This window comes from Hoplias malabaricus, unplaced genomic scaffold, assembly GCF_029633855.1.
Source record: "Hoplias malabaricus isolate fHopMal1 unplaced genomic scaffold, fHopMal1.hap1 scaffold_260, whole genome shotgun sequence".
Taxonomy (NCBI): Eukaryota; Metazoa; Chordata; class Actinopteri; order Characiformes; family Erythrinidae; genus Hoplias; species Hoplias malabaricus.
This window is the reverse complement of record NW_027101045.1, coordinates 13,923-32,221: the sequence shown is the minus strand read 5'-3', so window position 1 is coordinate 32,221 and position 18,299 is coordinate 13,923. Positions and strand designations below refer to the sequence as shown.

At 42.5% G+C, this 18,299-nt stretch overlaps 1 protein-coding gene across 4 annotated transcripts; it reads right to left on the bottom strand.

Moving 5' to 3' along the window:
• Positions 1 to 3,683: 3,683 nt before the first annotated feature.
• LOC136684324 (calpain-5-like) lies at positions 3,684 to 18,299 on the bottom strand. Of its 4 annotated transcripts, none has more exons than XM_066659144.1 (13): positions 18,182 to 18,299; positions 15,550 to 15,780; positions 14,102 to 14,233; positions 13,715 to 13,923; positions 13,004 to 13,196; positions 10,907 to 11,097; positions 9,293 to 9,370; positions 9,025 to 9,220; positions 8,164 to 8,283; positions 7,763 to 7,965; positions 6,616 to 6,737; positions 6,288 to 6,424; positions 3,684 to 5,186 (listed from the first exon to the last, which is right to left on the bottom strand). In XM_066659144.1, the coding sequence occupies exons 2-13, from the start codon at positions 15,712 to 15,714 to the stop codon at positions 5,010 to 5,012; spliced, it is 1,923 nt and encodes a 640-aa protein (XP_066515241.1). In that variant the 5' UTR covers positions 15,715 to 15,780; positions 18,182 to 18,299; the 3' UTR covers positions 3,684 to 5,009. The 4 variants fall into 4 exon arrangements, with proteins under 4 accessions (XP_066515241.1, XP_066515238.1, XP_066515239.1 ...); XM_066659141.1 differs by having other exon boundaries at positions 18,080 to 18,196; XM_066659142.1 differs by lacking the exon at positions 18,182 to 18,299 and adding an exon at positions 17,178 to 17,493.

The window sequence follows — 18,299 nt, the reverse complement described above, 5'->3', positions numbered from 1 at the left end:
CTCTATATTAACAGTGGATGTTAAAGTTGTGTTGATGTCATTCGCCCCGTTTCATCTCCAGGACTTTTATTGTGTTCTTTTATTCTCCACATTTGTGTAATGAAAGATTACAGAGATCCCCCTCTCCTTCTGGAGAAGAGAATGTCATGACGCTTTAGGGAACACAACTGGACTCTAACACCACTGCTGTACCTTTAAAGATACACTACACTGTTTGTACATTTAGTGACAGTAATGTTCCTGTAGAGTACCTTTAATCTGAGAGTGTACACGAGGGACACAGAGTTTAACTGTCACAGTGACAGCGTAAAAATCTACTATTAATATAGAATATGGTAGAGTTATGGTCCAGAGAAGGAGCACACTGCTGTAGATCCGCGGCGGTGGTTTGTTACTGATGCGTAATGTAAACAGAAGCAGACCTGTGGGGCACAGTGTGGCGTCTGTGATTCTGAGAAGCTCGGGTTCTCCAGTAAACACCACAACACTGACACATTCAGTATTTAGAAATATCCAGATACACGCGTACGTACAGGGCCTGGGTCACGGGGCCGAGTGTGTGGCCTGTGAGCAGTGAGAGACTCTAGAAGACGACGTTGTGTCTGAAAAATGTTGAACCCGGTGTGAAATTCCCTTAGATTCCTCAGATTCCTGGTGTGTTTTAATGAGAGTTTTGTTTTCCTGTCTTTTTCCGAGCGTAACAGTCTTTATAACGGAATTTTAATCATCACTGATTCATTCATTCATCCGCTGTAAGCACTTCATCCTGATCAGGTTCGCAGTGGGTGCCGAGCTCACCCGGAGTCACTGGGGGCGAGGCAGGAGCACACTGCACAGGCCTTTATTCAGCCTTGTGAACACGGCATTCACAGGAAGTGTTACTACCTTCACCTTTCCTTCATCCTTCATCCCTCCATCAGAGGAACTCAGACATTAGTTTTCACGTTTCTGTGCACTGTCCTTACACTTATAGAAAGGAGGAGGATACAGTGTGTATGAGAGAGAGCGAGAGAGAAAAGCATTATAGGAAATGTAGTCTCTGTGGATGCTGAGGGGCAACTTTGAATGTGTGTAATTTTCCAAGGGTGGTTTATAGGGTGTGTGTGTGTGTTCAGTAGAATGTTCAGCTCCAGTCTACACCAGTTTTCCCCTCCAGTTCTTCTCCAGAACTCACTGTGAAACCTCAGAGACCCTCTATCTTCTCTAACACCCCACATCAAAAAGATCCGACACCACGACACCACATTAAAGCCCTAGTTAAGTAAAGCATCTAGTGAACGGTTTACACCCATTTTCCAGATTGTAGTGAATCAGCGGAGAAATGTTTACAGCGCATCCAACAATAAAGAAAGCCTCCTGCATCTTTTACACAGTGATAGAAAACTCCAGTTCTACACACTGTAACTGAAGTGGATTTAAGGTGCAGTTTAATTACGTTAAGGTGAACACACAATGTCTAAAAGCCTCTTACCAAGAAGACTCTTATTCCAAGCCCCAGTGTCTGTAAATGGGTAAAAAAACAAAGTGTCTGGGTCCGGTGCTAGGCTTTCTCTCTCTCTACTCATGGCAGAGAATTGCCATCTGGAGGGTTTTAGACAACGGAGAGACTCCAAACGCTGAAAAGCACCAATCGAGATGAGGATGTTGCTCTACTCCTGCTCCATAGGGGGGTAACACTGACTTATTTCTGCTGTTACAGTTACATTACTTAAGGTGGAACTGACTCTAAACTCAGGAGAGCGCTAACTGCATGAAAGTAAACACAGAGCGAAAGTGCTACAAAACTAAACAGCTCAAGTTACACATGAGTTTCTGTGGGAATTCAAACACTTACAATAAACACTTACAGACAATTTACACTTCAGACACCAACAAGATACAGCCGCTTCTTACTCGCACACACCGCTCCACCTTAAAAGATACAGTCCGCTTCTTACTCACACACACTGCTACACATTAAAAGATATAGTCACTTCTTACTCACACACACCGCTCCACCTTAAAAGACGCAAGGCTTCTGAACATAAACAAAGCAGAGAGAACAGCATTTCACCAGAACCTTAGACGTTCACTTTAACTTTATGCTGGGTTCCGTTTCCCTCATAAGTCGGATGTTGGAGCTGGGAACGACGTCTCACTCGAACTGAATGTGTTCAAGTGAAACGTTCAGAAAAACCCTATGCCCCAGGGTTTCATTGTTCGCTTGTTCCTTGTTAGCACTGATAGTGATACCAGTTTTATACATCCCAGTACCACGGAGACGTTCACACACAGCAGTGGGTCAGTTACTGTGTGTACGACTGATTTAATTTGACACAAATAGGCAAAAGCGCTAATACACTGTAAAACACCGCTGATCCTGGATTCTGAACTCGAGGCTGATGAGGCTCTCCTGACTTTAGGAAATCTGACTTTTGGGGATGTTCTAGTTGAGATTTCCTACTTGGGACTCTCTGGAAAAACTGACTTTGGAGTTCAAACGGAACACAGCATTAGCCTCGTAGCGCTAGAGCTAAAGCTAACGACTCCGCTGATCAGCTACTCTCAGGTTAACGGAGGAACACCAGGTTAGTTTGAGGTCTTTGACAGACTTTATCTTTAAATCTTTAAGTTTAACTCAGCTGCAGTGTGTATGTGTGTGTATTAAGGTAAATCTCTGATATGTGTTTGTAAACGATTTTAATTTCTGGAAAAGGAGGAGATGGACAAAAGTGACAGAGCTTGGACGGCGCTAACTACTGGAGTGTGTCCCTCACACACACACACACACCTGCTTTGGACTTCTTCTGGACATAAGATCTGGACGCTGTGTGAACAATGAGCACAAAAAATGGAGAGAAGGAAAGATGTGAGAAAAAAGTAAACGTAAAAAATGGACGTCAAAACAACGCCTTGTACATGCCCCCCCCCCACGCCTCACCTTTCTCTTCTGAATGTCCGACCCTGTACACGTGCTGTGACTTTTTCTGTGTGTAATAACGAGAATGGAACAAAAGACTTTTAACGACAAAAGAAAGAAACTGTTTCTTTATAAATTATTATTATTATTATTATTATTATTATTCATTACAATTCTGAGGTTTGTAAACTGTGGAGGCGTTGTCCTCCCCTCCCTCCTCCTCCTCGAACCCGACCAGAAAGGTGCAGAAGAAGAAGAGATAAACAAAACAAGAAAAAATAGAAAAAGTGGGGAGTATTCCTTTTTTTGTTGGTTTGTTTTTTGGGGATAAGCTATTTTAAATTGTGGTTGAAGCAATAGACTTTTTGGATTCTGAATTGTGCATGGTCGTGTCTTGAGTGTTCAAATATAAAAAAAAAAAAAAAAAAAAAAAGCGAGGAAAAAAATGCAGTTTGGGAACTCGACTGAATAAAAAAAATAAAAATAAAAAACGAACAAAAAAATAATACAGCGTCCCCTCATAAAGATGGTTATACAAGTTTATTAAATATTCCTATAAAGAATAGCAAAGTTTAACATTGCACAAGTGCTCATTCATAAGATAACTTATGTGCTTTCGAATGTTTATAAACATGGTTATAAACCATTTATGAGCCAATAATATGGTAGCCATCTTAATAATGTCTTATGGTTTATAAAAGGGTTAAATTTTATTATTCGCTTTACTCTTTGTTACACAAGGTGAGGTTTGAGAGTCTCAAAGCAAACAGTCTCCTATAGATGAGAGTTAGTGATATAATTGGTATTATAACATGTTTATAACAAGTTATAAGCAGCTAGTCCAGCTGCAGTGAGGTTTATTAGGAACACACTCTGTTCACAGCGTTCTTGTTTTTTTATTTAAAAAGTTCTGTAAATGAAACACATTTGTTTTTAAGAAATATCAGTTTAATCAGTAAATACAAAAGTACAATTTTACATAATATGAGTCTTAGTGCAAAGGTCTGAAGCACAGGACCAGGACTGAGGAGTGTCAGATGCTGTTTTTATTTATTTACTCCTCACTGTTGATTGCTGTAAACAGTTTACATATCACTCACATCACCATCAAAACAAAACCCTGTAACTCCATTTTCCTTAACTACATGTTCCAGAATATTACCACGGTAACAACACCACTTTAGAATAAAAGAACACTTATAAAGGTGTTTATAAATGGGTAATCTGTAATAACACTGAGATAGAAGTGGCTACAGGGATCTGTTGTTTTTCTAAAAGCGAATGCGTCCGGTAACATTCTGAAAACGTCAGTACACTCTGACTTTAGAAATAGAATGTAATCATTTCAGTTGTTAAAGTGAACACATTAAAAGATGTTCTGCTTTTATTAAACTTGGTGGTTAAAGGGTTAAACTGATTAATTAATCTGTGCTGGAGCTGATGGGGTTAACGTCGACACATGGCGGAGACACAGTGAGGTCAGTATTTGGTGAGATCTGAGGTTGAACTGTAGGTGAATGTGGATCACTATTTGGCAAACAACAGAACACTTGCTTTTCTGTTTGATAAATGATTACTGCTCACTTTTAATGCGTTTATAACGTAATTAATAACCATTAACACATTTACACCATTAATGAAGTTTTATATATGGAGTCTTTACTAACGGGGAACCACTTTAAAGTAACACTGTGCAGAATATTTACCTTTAAATCACAGCTTCAAAATCAACAAAAGCCTTTGTTGATGCTATTCCAGGCTCAGCACTGCAGAAACTGCACTATGTAACTATGTAGCTTTTGGTTTAGAGTAGGAAACACTCCCACACCTCATTTCAGGACATTGCTATAAAAGTGAATTACACTCTGCAGTTGTAGGGGGAGCCCAGGAGCAGTAAAATCCAATCCTACCTACTGTTGCTTTAATATATGTACTGATATTTCAGAGATGAGAGTTATGCTCCTGGAGCGGTGAGGACGCATCTGATTGGCTGCGGTGTCTGCAGAGGGCGGAGCGTCAGGTGCAGGTTGGTGGAATGTTAAGTGAGTGAAGATTAAAGACATAAACACTGTTTCAGATGCTGATTGATTACAAAGTGCATGCGGCAGTGCTACATGGCCGTGAGCTCTCTGAACGTCACCACTCTGAGACTGATGTGTCCAGACGTTTCTGACTGACCTCCATTTCTCTTCAGAGGAATCTTCTGCTGGTCAGCGCTGTCTTTCAGAGTGGCCGGCAGCACCACCTGACCCATAAATTGGTCCTTTATAGGGTTACTGTTCCACACCTAAACACACACGTTTGTGTATTATAAAGGCATGTGTTACAGGTGTGATAAAGGTATGTGTTACAGGTGTGATAAAGGTGCGTGTTACAAGTGTGATAAAGCATGTGTTACAGGTGTGATAAAGGTATGTGTTACAGGTGTAATAAAGGTGCGTGTTACAAGTGTGATAAAGGCATGTGTTACAGGTGTGATAAAGGTGCGTGTTACAGGTGTGATAAAGGTGCGTGTTACAGATGTGATAAAGGTATGTGTTACAAGTGTTATAAAGGCGTGCATTACAGGTGTGATAAAGGTGCATGTTACAAGTGTTATAAAGGCGTGTGTTACAGGTGTGATAATGGTATGTGTTACAGGTGTGATAAAGGTACATGTTACAGGTGTGATAAAGGTACGTGTTACAAGTGTGATAAAGGCGTGTGTTACAGGTGTTATAAAGGCGTGTGTTACAGGTGTTATAAAGGCGTGTGTTACAGGTGTGATATAGGTGCATGTTACAAGTGTTATAAAGGCGTGTGTTACAGGTGTGATATAGGTGCATGTTACAAGTGTTATAAAGGCGTGTGTTACAGGTGTGATAAAGGCGTTTGTTACAGGTGTGATAAAGGTACGTGTTATAAGTGTGATAAAGGCGTATGTTACAGGTGTGATAATGGTGTGTGTTACAGGTGTGATAAAGGTGTGTGTTACAGGTGTGATAAAGGCGTGTGTTACAGGTGTTATAAAGGTACGTGTTACAGGTGTGATAAAGGTACGTGTTATAAGTGTGATAAAGGCATGTGTTACAGGTGTGATAAAAGTGTGTGTTACAGGTGTGATAAAGGTGTGTGTTACAGGTGTGATAAAGGTATGTGTTACAGGTGTGATAAAGGTACGTGTTATAAGTGTGATAAAGGCATGTGTTACAGGTGTGATAAAAGTGTGTGTTACAGGTGTGATAAAGGTGTGTGTTACAGGTGTGATAAAGGCGTGTGTTACAGGTGTGATAAAGGCGTGTGTTACAGGTGTGATAAAGGTGTGTGCTACATGTGTGTGGTACAGGTATGTGTTGAAGGTGTGTGTTACAGGTATGTGGGGTCAGTGTCATGGGGGTGAGGTTGTTACCTGGATGGTTACAGGTTTGTTGAGCTTCTTTCTATAGAAAATGGCTCTGATGTCAAACAGCGGATCCAGAGTGTCTTTCTGAACCTGGGACTGAAAAGAACATCCTTCACAGGAAATGATCACATACGGGTCTGCACCTGGAAACAACACACACACACACACACAAAGTTCATCACACAACAAAACAAACTGGGCTTAAAGGCAGTGTTAAACTTTAAAGGGGCAATGTCATGTATTCACTGCTGCCTGGAGCTTTGAGACCGTTACAGTGTTTACAGTAGTATACTGTCCCACAGCGCCCCCTGGAGGCTGTTTTAATGAGACTCACCTCCGTTAACATCTTGCTTCTCCAGCCCCTCAGCTCCATGAACATAAACTTGAGTGACCACCTGAGGATAACCCACAATAGAGCTCCAGCAGCGAACACGAGGCTTATCCATCACCAACTCCCTACAGAGAGAGAGACAGAGAGAGAGAGAGAGAGAGAGAAAGAGATGGAAATCATTCCTGTGTGGTGGTGTTCTACAGGTGTAAAAAGCATGTTCTACTGGTGTCATAAATGTGTTGTGCAGGTGTCATACAAGTGCCATATAGTTGTAAAAATAGGTGTTTTACCATTATAAAATGTGTAATAAAGAGGTGTAACAAAGGTGTCATACAGTGTTATAAATGTGATATTCAGGTGTCACATAGGTGTCATAATTGTGGTGCAAGTGTGATGCAGGATTAATACAAGCGTGGGACAGGTGTTGTACGGGTGTGGTTCAAGTGTGATGCAGTTGTGTTGTAGGTTTGATACAGGTGTGGTGCAGGTATAGTACAAATATGGTAGAGATATGGGACAGGTGTGATCAGATGTGATACACTTGTTATACAGGTCTGATATAGGTGTGATCAGATGTGATACACTTGTTATACAGGTCTGATATAGGTGTGATACAGGTGTGGTACATGTGTGATTATAGATGTGATACAGATGAGGTGCAAGTTTGATACAGGTGTTATCAGGTGTGGTACAGCTGTAATACATGTGTGATCAGGTGTGATACACTTTTGATACAGGTGTGGTACAAGCGTGATAAGGTGTGATACACTTGATACAGGTGTGATACAGGTGTGATACACTTTTGACACAGGTGTGGTACACTTGATACAGGTGTGGTACACTTGATACAGGTGTGATCACGTGTGATACACTTTTGATACAGGTGTGATACACTTTTGACACAGGTGTGATACACTTTTGATACAGGTGTGATACACTTTTGACACAGGTGTGATACACTTTTGAAACAGGTGTGATACACTTGATACAGGTGTGATACAGGTGTGATCACGTGTGATACACTTTTGACACAGGTGTGGTACACTTGATACAGGTGTGATACAGGTGTGATCACGTGTGATACACTTTTGACACAGGTGTGGTACACTTGATACAGGTGTGATACAGATGAGGTGCAGGTGTGTTTTACCTGCAGACAGAGTCTCTCTCTGTGTAAATGCGGAGCATGAAGTCCCCCAGGGTCTCAGGGCGGAAGGTGGAAGGGATGATGACGTATCGGCCTTGGGGTAAAATCTTCCTCAGAAACACAGCGCGGGAGTTAATGTACGTTGAGGTGGCAATGTTCTGCTGTGTGAAGAGGTCATGCATCCGGTACTTCCTGTTTACCTCTACCTGAGAGAGAGAGAGAGACAGAGAGAAAGAGAGAGAGTGTGTGTGTGTGTGAGTGTGTGTGTGTGAGTGTGTGTGTGTGCTTGAGTGTGTGTGTGTGCGTGAGTGTGTGTGTGTGTGAGTGTGAGCGTGTGTGAGTGTGAGCGTGTGTGAGTGTGAGAGTGTGTGTGTGTGTGTGAGTGTGTGAGTGTAAATATGTACCTTAAACAAAGCGAACCCAATGGTGAGATTCTCTCCCTGACCCCGAGCTCTGTGTATTTTCATGTCTCTCTGCTGCAGAGAAACCAACACCTCCTGTTTCTCCTGAAGATCTAATACATACTGACACACACACACACACACACACAGAGGGAGAGAGAGAGAGAGAGGTGCATATAATAACACAATTGTTTTCATGTCTTTGGGCTCACTTTCATTTCATTTTGTAGAGAATCATCTTGCCTTCACCATAAACACACTTCTAACTCTGCCCCTGAGCCTAGTGCTGCTTTCCCACTGCACTGTCTCTACTGAACTCTACTGAGCTTTAGAAACCACAACAATGGCGGCGGTAACGTTAAGCGGTGTTTACTCGTGGTGTACTGGCGTGTTGTTGTTGTTGGGGACTGAACACAGCTCCGTCATCAGTTCAGACAGATCAGTAGAGTTTGTTCCTTCCTTGTTGCAGCGTGCAGCTCTCGCTGGATTCTTTCGTCGGCCACCGATCCAAGGAGCGTTTGAACCTCTTCAAAAGACCACAGCGTAATTTTACGAGCTACCGTCGTGAGTCGGATAAAAACAAACGTGATCTCTGCTGCAGCTGGAGATTTTACAGATGGAGAGTTGGTGCTGGACGTCTGTGTTGCGTGGCATAGAGCGATGACTCTCTTTGGACAATCAGCGCTCTGCAAGGTTTACACGCCACGGTTTAGTCTCTACTCGACTCACTCTGAACCACGAGAGAACAGCCACTAAACAAGAACCCGCTTCCAGAATCAGGACCTGATTCACCTGCTGGAGGAGTGGAGAAGACGAGGAGAGGAGAGACCCTGCACTGTTCTAAATAACAGAACCGGACGTTACCTGTGGGTTCTGTAGGAAGCTCTGCTTGTGGTTCATGCAGCCCCCGCTCCGGTTCCTCAGTGGTTCTGGGTGTTTGGCCCAGCTCCCGAAAAATACAGTCTCACACCAGGACTTGTGCACACTCAGCACCGCCGTGTTCATCAGACGACACACATCAGCGTCCGAGAACCGCTGACACCAGTCATCAAAGCTCATCCTGCAGAGAGAGATCACACCCTCAGCCTTGGGTGAGTGTGTGTGTGTGTGTGTGTGTGGAGCAGTAACTCACCAGAACTCTCCATCATCCTCAACAGTGATCCCCAGGTTACTCCTCTCCATTGAGCCCACCTTCTGCCATTCCTCCGAACTGCAGAGAGAGAGAGACAGAGAGAGAGAGAGAGAGAGAAAGAGAGACAGAGAGAGAGTGGGGGAGGTGGACAACAGACAAAAGAGAAGAATAATTGAAGAATAATCTCTCTCTCTCTTTCTCTCTCTCTCTGTCTCTCTCTCTCTCTCTCTCTCTCTCTCTCTATCTCTCTCTCTCTCTCTCTCTCTCTCTCTCTCTCTCTCTCTCTCTCTCTCTCTCTCTCTCTCTCTCTCTCCCTGCGCATGCGTGGAGTTTTCCACAGTGGCGTGTAGAGACTTTGGCACACTACCAACTTTTCTTACTTATTTACTTTTTCTTGTTTTCTTTATCTTAGTTTCATTTTACTCTTTATTAACAAGGTTAGTGTAGTTGGTGCCGAACTGTTTTTGGCCGTTTGAGAGGTTTACGGAGCCGTAAAGGACGATGGTGGAGGATGTGTTGTTGGCGGTCGGGGAACCTGTAGGTTGTGAAAGCATCCCCTGCTTCCCGAATGAACAAGGCGGTGGTGGTGTTTCTGGAGTCAGAGGAATGTGTGAATAAGCTGATTGAGTCTGGGATCTGGGTGAAGGGGGTGAGGGTGCTGGTGAGCCCGTTGAGAGCGCCCGCTACGTGTGTGGTCGTGTCTAATGTTCCTCTGTTTATTAAAACTGAAACCTTGATGAAGGAACTGGCCCAGTTTGGTAAATTCTGCGGTGCTATGAGAATGATCCCTGTAGGGTGCAAAAATGCAGCTGTTAAACATATGCTGTCCTTCCACAGGCAGGTTTTTATGTGTCTAAACAACCGCGAGCAGACCTTGGACGTAAGTTTCAGGTGCAGACACGGAGATGCCTCGTATGACCTGTTCGCCAGCACAGAGAAACTCCGCTGTTATAGCGGAGAATGGTAAGGAGGAGGTAGCTGGAACCTCAGAACCCAAGAGTAGTTCCTCTGAACCCCAGAGTACTGCTGTTGAGCACGAGACTTCTGGGGTTCAGCCTTTAACACACACTCCCGAAACTTCGAATGGCACTGGTAGTATATAACAATGTCCATGTAATCATGCAGGAGGAGCCCATTCCTGCTGCTATTGTGGAAGCTCTCACTGGCGTTCACAGGAAAGCCCTGGCTGAGACTAACAAGCCTGAGTGTGAGAATGGAAGGCAAAGAGCAGAATACAGACTGTGTAGATAACTGAAAAACTCATAGGAGGAGGTGAGTCTGAGGTAGAGAGTGTGATCTCGGACTGCTCAGGTTTGTCTGATGTTCCAGCTAGATTTCCCAGTCAATCTGAGGCATGTGCTGCAGAGAACACACAAGCAGATGATGTTTATACATTCTCAGAAATCAATAAATTCCTTACAGCAACTAAAGGAAAGAGGAATGTGTCTTTGAGTAGGTTTTTCCCAATCCCCAAAAATGCATTCGCTCAGTTCACTACGCTGCTAAAACCGAGACCTTTAAGGTGCTCTCACCAAAACGACATCTCTCGCGGACAGTCTCTCTCTCTCTCTCTCTCTCTCTCTCTCTCTCTCTCTCTCTCTCTCTCTCTCTCACCTATCGCTCCAGGCTCCATTCCACTCGTGCTTTCCCCAGGGGTTTCTCATCCTGATGAGGGCGATGGTTTCGTTTTTGAAGAAGGAGACAAGGCCGTGTCCCAGTCGGACCCTCCGCACCCCCGTCACAGAGTACGCGTGACCCTTCACCAAACCGCACGCCAAACGCAGCTCCCGCTCGCCTGCAGACGCCTGCACACACAGAGAACAGATGAGACAAGAAGAGCACGTAAACAAGAACCACAGTCCAGCTGCAACAACAACAAACAACACAATCAACAACAACAACAACACAATCAACAACAGCAAACAACACAATCAACAACAACAACAGCAAACAACACAATCAACAATAAACAACACAATCAACAACAACAACAGCAAACAACACAATCAACAACAACAACACAATCAGCAACAACAACAGCAAACAACACAATCCACAACAAATTACACAATCAACAACAACAACAGCAAACAACACAATCAACAGCAAACAACACAATCAACAACACCAACAGCAAACAACACAATCAACAACAAACAACACAACAACAACAGCAAACAACACAATCAACAACAAACAACACAATCAACAACAACAACACAATAAACAACAACAATATCAAACAACAGAATCAACAACAAACAACACAATCAACAACAACAACAGCAAACAACACAATCAACAACAACAGCAAACAACACAATCAACAACAACAGTAAACAATACAATCAACAACAACAAACAACACAATCAACAACAACAGTAAACAACACAATCAATAACAGCAAACAACACAATCAACAACAAATAACAGCAAACAACACAATCAACAACAACAACAACAGTAAACAACACAATCAGCAACAACAAACAACACAATCAACAACAAACAACAAAAGCAAACAACACAACAAACAACAACAGCAAACAACAACAGCAAACAACATCAAACAACACAATCAACAACAAACAACACAATCAACAACATCAACAGCAAACAACACAATCAACAACACCAACAGCAAACAACACAATCAACAACAAACAACACAATCAACAACAACAACAGTAAACAACACAATCAACAACAACAAACAACACAATCAACAACAACAATAAACAACACAATCAATAACAGAAAACAACACAATCAACAACAACAACAGCAAACAACACAATCAACAACAAATTACACAATCAACAACAACAACAGCAAACAACACAATCAACAGCAAACAACACAATCAACAACACCAACAGCAAACAACACAATCAACAACAAACAACACAATCAACAACAAACAACACAATCAACAACAACAACACAATAAACAACAACAATATCAAACAACAGAATCAACAACAAACAACACAATCAACAACAACAACAGCAAACAACACAATCAACAACAACAGCAAACAACACAATCAACAACAACAGTAAACAATACAATCAACAACAACAAACAACACAATCAACAACAACAGTAAACAACACAATCAATAACAGCAAACAACACAATTAACAACAAATAACAGCAAACAACACAATCAACAACAACAACAGTAAACAACACAATCAGCAACAACAAACAACACAATCAACAACAAACAACAAAAGCAAACAACACAACAAACAACAACAGCAAACAACAACAGCAAACAACATCAAACAACACAATCAACAACAAACAACACAATCAACAACATCAACAGCAAACAACACAATCAACAACACCAACAGCAAACAACACAATCAACAACAAACAACACAATCAACAACAACAACAACAGTAAACAACACAATCAATAACAGAAAACAACACAATCAACAACAAATAACAGCAAACAACACAATCAACAACAACAGAAAACAACACAATCAACAACAAACAACAACAGCAAACAACACAATCAACAACAACAACAAACAACACAATCATTAACAACAAACAACACAATCAACAACAAACAACACAATCAACAACATCAACAGCAAACAACACAATCAACAACACCAACAGCAAACAACACAATCAACAACAAACAACACCAACAGTAAACAAGGGAGGGGAGGGGGTGTGGTCTGACCGCGATGGAGCAGCTGATGATCCCCCCATGGTCGTAGACAGTCAGCAGGTCTGAGAACAGCTTCTCCTTGGATGCAGGGTCCGTGCGAAAGGGTCCTGACTCCAGACTGAGGGGTTCATTCACAGCTCCACTAAAGTCCACCACAGCGTCCCCCGTGTTCCCCCCATTCAGAGACTCATAACAGCCCGACAGTCTACACACAGCACGGGGGTTTATAATGCGCACACACACACACACACACACACAATACACAGAGTGTTTTCACACAGTGAAAAACAAACACAAACAAACACGTGTAAACTCGATCAGTAAAAGCCCTAGAATACACCCCTGAGGAACACCACACTCCTTATAACAGTTGATGGGATAAAAACAGTGGTTAATAACTTATCAAAGAGCATCAAATAAGAACACACCCCTGAGGAACGTCCCACTGCACAAAACAAGAGTTTCAATTAATTCATAGCACTCCAGCTAATGAAGCTAATCAGCTCATCAATCTTTGAATTAGTTCAGTAAAGGCCCTAGAGCTCACCCCTGAGGAACACCACACCTCAGCACATGAGCTTTGTTCCATTATAACTTAGTATCGAACAGTATGGAAGTGTGAATGTTGAAATGAGGGGGTGAGCAACGGAGAAGTAGGAATGTCGTCTACAGGAAAACCTCAGTAAGATCCCGATGTTTTCCAGATGTCTGTGATGAACATACTTGGCGTAGGCCTTCTCCAGCAGAGCGCTCCAGAACTCATTCCTGGATTTTGAGTGACAGTAGATCAGCTGCCCGTTGATCGTTGGCAAACGATCGTCCACAACCACGTCTGTCCACTCCCCGAAAATCCAGAACTGGAAGTGGAAGATTCCGCAGTAGTACTCTGGATGTTTGGGATCCCATTCCTGCTCTTTCCAGTTGGGAATTACCTGGAAAACAGCTCACAAAATGAGAAAATTCGGGGCTAAGTCACACAGACAGACTCTGCTGGAGATCTGGGACCATTAAAGGTTTATCTTTTCTCATCTGTCACTCCATTTCTCTCGATAAACCAGTGTGTACTGTGCTTGCATTCTGTCTATCACCTGTGAAGGAATGTAAACTGACCTTCTGCCAGAGTTTGGGCTTCAGAGCCAAACACGAACAAGCTGCAACAAACCAGCAGTTCCCCACCTCCCCCTGGTTCAGATCATGAGAACTGATCCCCTCCACAAACAGACGGGGGCTCTCACTGATCTCCTGCAGAGAGAGAGAGAGAGAGAGAGAGAGAGAGAGAGAGAGAGAGAGAGAGAGTGTTATTATATTTCAGTAAAAGCTGTTGTTATTGTGTTCTGGACACGTTCCACTGAAGTCCAGAACATTTCTGCAGACAAAACAAGCTCCGGTGTTACACAGCGGTCAGTGTGTGTGTGTGTGTGTGTGTATTTTCTCTGTAAAAGTCTTGGGGTTGAGTTGGGGTCAATAATCTGGACAAGTTTCCACTGGAGAGGTTAATAACCTTTCTGCCGTCACCTTCACTCAGCACTAACTCATGGAAGTGCAGTCATTACTACTTTCCCACTGCAGGGTCTCTCCTCTACTCTGATTGTCCAGAGACAGTCGTCACTCTATGCCACGCAATGCAGACACCCAGCACCAACTCTCCATCTGTAAAATCTCCAGCTGCAGCTTTTTACATTTCAGGGGGGAGCTGTGGAAAACCAACCAGGGACCAATCAGAGAGTAGATACCAGTAGAGGCCAGTTAGTTCCAGTAGAGTGCAGTAGAGAAGAGGAGGGTCCAGTAGAGTCCAGTAGAGACCAGTAGAGACCAGTAGGGTCCAGTAGAGAAGAGTGGGGTCAAGTACAGACCAGTAGAGTCCAGTAGGGTCCAGTAGAGAAGAGTAGGGTCCAGTAGAGACCGGTTTAGTCCAGTAGAGTAGGTACCATTCAGTGGTAAAACCACCACAACACACCTGAAGTCCTGTGTGTGTGTGTGTGTGTGTTGTCTTCCTCTCATACCTGCAGTGTGTACGGGACGTATTTCTGATAATGTAGCCAATCACAAATAATGGACTATGACCTCAGTCCCAAAACAGCAATGACTTCTGGGAACAATGCCTAAGCCTAATCAGTGAACAGTCTGGAGTATGTTTGTGCTGCTGATTACTGTCATTACTCACAGTCTAGAAAGAGATCGTACAGATAACTAAAGGGTAATAACAGAAAACTTTATATAGAGACAAATAGAGCACATAAATGTGTAAATTGAGTGTAAAGGTATTATCTAATATAGAGATGAATACGTTAGTGTCATAGAGCAATTATTACTGTGTAATAGACATATTTACGGTGTAATATGAGGTGAGTAGTGTATTATAAATTGAACAGAATACAGCAACATAACAGAACAGTAGCTACAGTGAAGTAAAATTGTAGTTACAATGTAATAGAGCAGTAAATATTATATAATAAAGTTGAATTCAGTAGCATAATAAAGCAGTATATAGTATAATAAAGAGGTAATCACGGAGTAATAAAGCAGTAAATACAGTGTAATAAGAGGCATTTTCTGACCCCAGGCCTTTTCCACTCCACTCTGCCAGGCAGCGGGCTTCTGTAGAAGAGGGAGCTGTTGTTACAGGGGAATTCTGGGTCCTCAAACAGTTTCTTATGCTCCAAACACTCCTTCTTCAGCTCAGAGTAGTGCTGGTTCTTATATGGAGCCACAGTGGAGAACATCTCTCTTGCTCTTTCTCTTCTCTCTGGAGGATGGAGGGAGGTTGAGATCTGGACAATGTTCAGCAGCTGTGAAAAGATCAGGACTCTCAGGACGTGGCACTCTTTCAGCATCAAGATCATCACATTCCTTTTAGCTTGATTTTCCTTAAAACACACCTCCCCCTGATCACAACTGACCACTCCTGATCACAGCTGAACACTCTTGATCACAGCTGAATACACTTGAACACACCTGAACACTCCTGATCACAACTGAACACACCGGAATACACCTGAACTCAATTGAACACACCTGATCACACCTGAACACAACTGAACATATCTAATCACTCCTGAACACTCCTGAACGCACCTGAACACACCTGGCCACTCCTGATCACACCTGACCACTCCTGATCACAGCGGAACACTCCTGATCACAACTGAACACACCTGAGCCCATCTGAACACACCTAAACACACCTGATCACAACTGATCACACCTGAACACACATGATCACACCTGAGCACATCTGATCACACCTGAACACATCTGATCAAACCTGAGCACATCTGATCACACCTGAACACACATGATCACACCTGAGCACATCTGATCACACCTGAACACATCTGATCAAACCTGAGCACATCTGATCACAACTGAACATACCTGATCACACCTGAACACATCTGATTACACCTGAGCCCATCTGAACACACCTTAACACACCTGATCACAACTGAACACACCTGAACACACATGACCACACCTGAACACATCTGATCACACCTGAACACACATGAGCACATCTGATCACACTTGAACACACGTGAACGCACCTGATCACAACTCAACACACCTGATCACATGTGATCACACCTGATCACACCTCAACACATGTAGAGTTGGGTAGAGCAGCCAAAAATTGTACTCCCAGTAAGAGTATTTTTACTTTACAATAATCGCACTCAAGTAAAAGTAAAAAGTAGTCGCCCAGTTTATTACTTGACTGAGAGTAAAAGTATTACGTGAAAAAGCACTGAGTAACTGCTGAGTGACCTCTTTGTTTAATATTCAGGACATAACCTAATACACCTGAGTGCACACAAAGATAAATGAACCAATTCAGAGCCAGAAAATATCTCTTAAACAAATAAAACAATCATAAATTATTCATTCATTCATTCATTCATTCATTCATTCATTTTCTGTAACTGATTATCCAGTTCAGGGTTGCGGTGGGTCCAGAGCCTACCTGGAATCATTGGGCGCAAGGCAGGAACACACCCTACCTGCTGCGCCACCGTGCCGCCACAATCATAAGTTACATCTTTATAAAGTTACAGATTAAAATCAGCCACAAAAAACTTCATAACAATGGGCTCAATAGGCAGAGGTCACAAAGAATATGAACAAGAAGAAAAAGGCAGTGTGTACAGTCTGCCTGTGTGTGTGTGTGTGTGTAGTTGTGTTCACTAACAAAAACAATGGGCTCAACAGGTGGAGATAACGTTGTCTCTGTGTTTGCGGTGGTCACGTAATGGCTCGGCTCTGTTTGATTGGTGAAAACGTCACTAGGGGCTACATTTCATTGGTGAGACGCCGTCATGTGACAAAGCCTCTGGTGAACAGAGCTGCTCTACAAAACAAAACAAATCAAAGAGGATGTGCATTGGACGTATCGATAAAAACAAGTAGCGAGCAGAATGTAGCTCAATGTAACGGAGTAAAAGCACCGCTTCTTTTTCACAAAGATACTCCAGTAAAAGGAAGAGTGCGCTGCATTAAAGCTACACTTATAAGCACAATTTTTCCAAAAAGTTACTAAAGTAAATGTAACAGAATAAATATAGTGTGTTACGACCCACCTCTGAACACACCTGTGTTTATCTAAACTTCCTGGAGTTCAGTAAATTTAACTGGATTTACTCGAAACACACCTGAATTTATCTGAATGTTATCGCTGTCCAATTAAAACCCTGTATCTCCATATGTGTGTGTGTGTGTGTGTGTGTGTGTGTGTAGTTACTACATCATCTGAACACAGCAGATGTGTGTAAATCTGATGATGAATGACCAATAAAAACACCCCAAAATTACTCTGAATAATATCTTTATACATTGACTTCCACTGAACATTAAGAGATTTTTCCTTCTGTAAAGTCACTGTTTCTGAGAGACATCACTGCACCTAAAACCATCCTGGACTGATAGGAACACACCTTTTACTCGATATACACCTGATCTAAATGTACTGGAATGTATTTTACCTGCATTCACCTGAAACATGTACCTTTCGTTACCTGAGTTTACCTCAAAACACAGGAAAACAAACTGCACTGGAACGTGTCTAAAACGTATTTTAAATAAAAGTAACTTTACCTGTGTTTTCCTGAATCTACCTGGATCTTCTTCAGTTCGCCTGAATACACCTGGATTTACCTGTTTACCTGTTACAATGAGAAAGAAGCTCAGGTGACTTACAGATAGTGTCCTTCTCGTCCAGGTGAAACAACCTGATTTCCCTCTCTCTCTCTCTCTCTCTCTCTCTCTCTCTCTCTCTCTCTTTCTCTCTCTCTCTCTCTCTCTCTCTCTCTCTCCC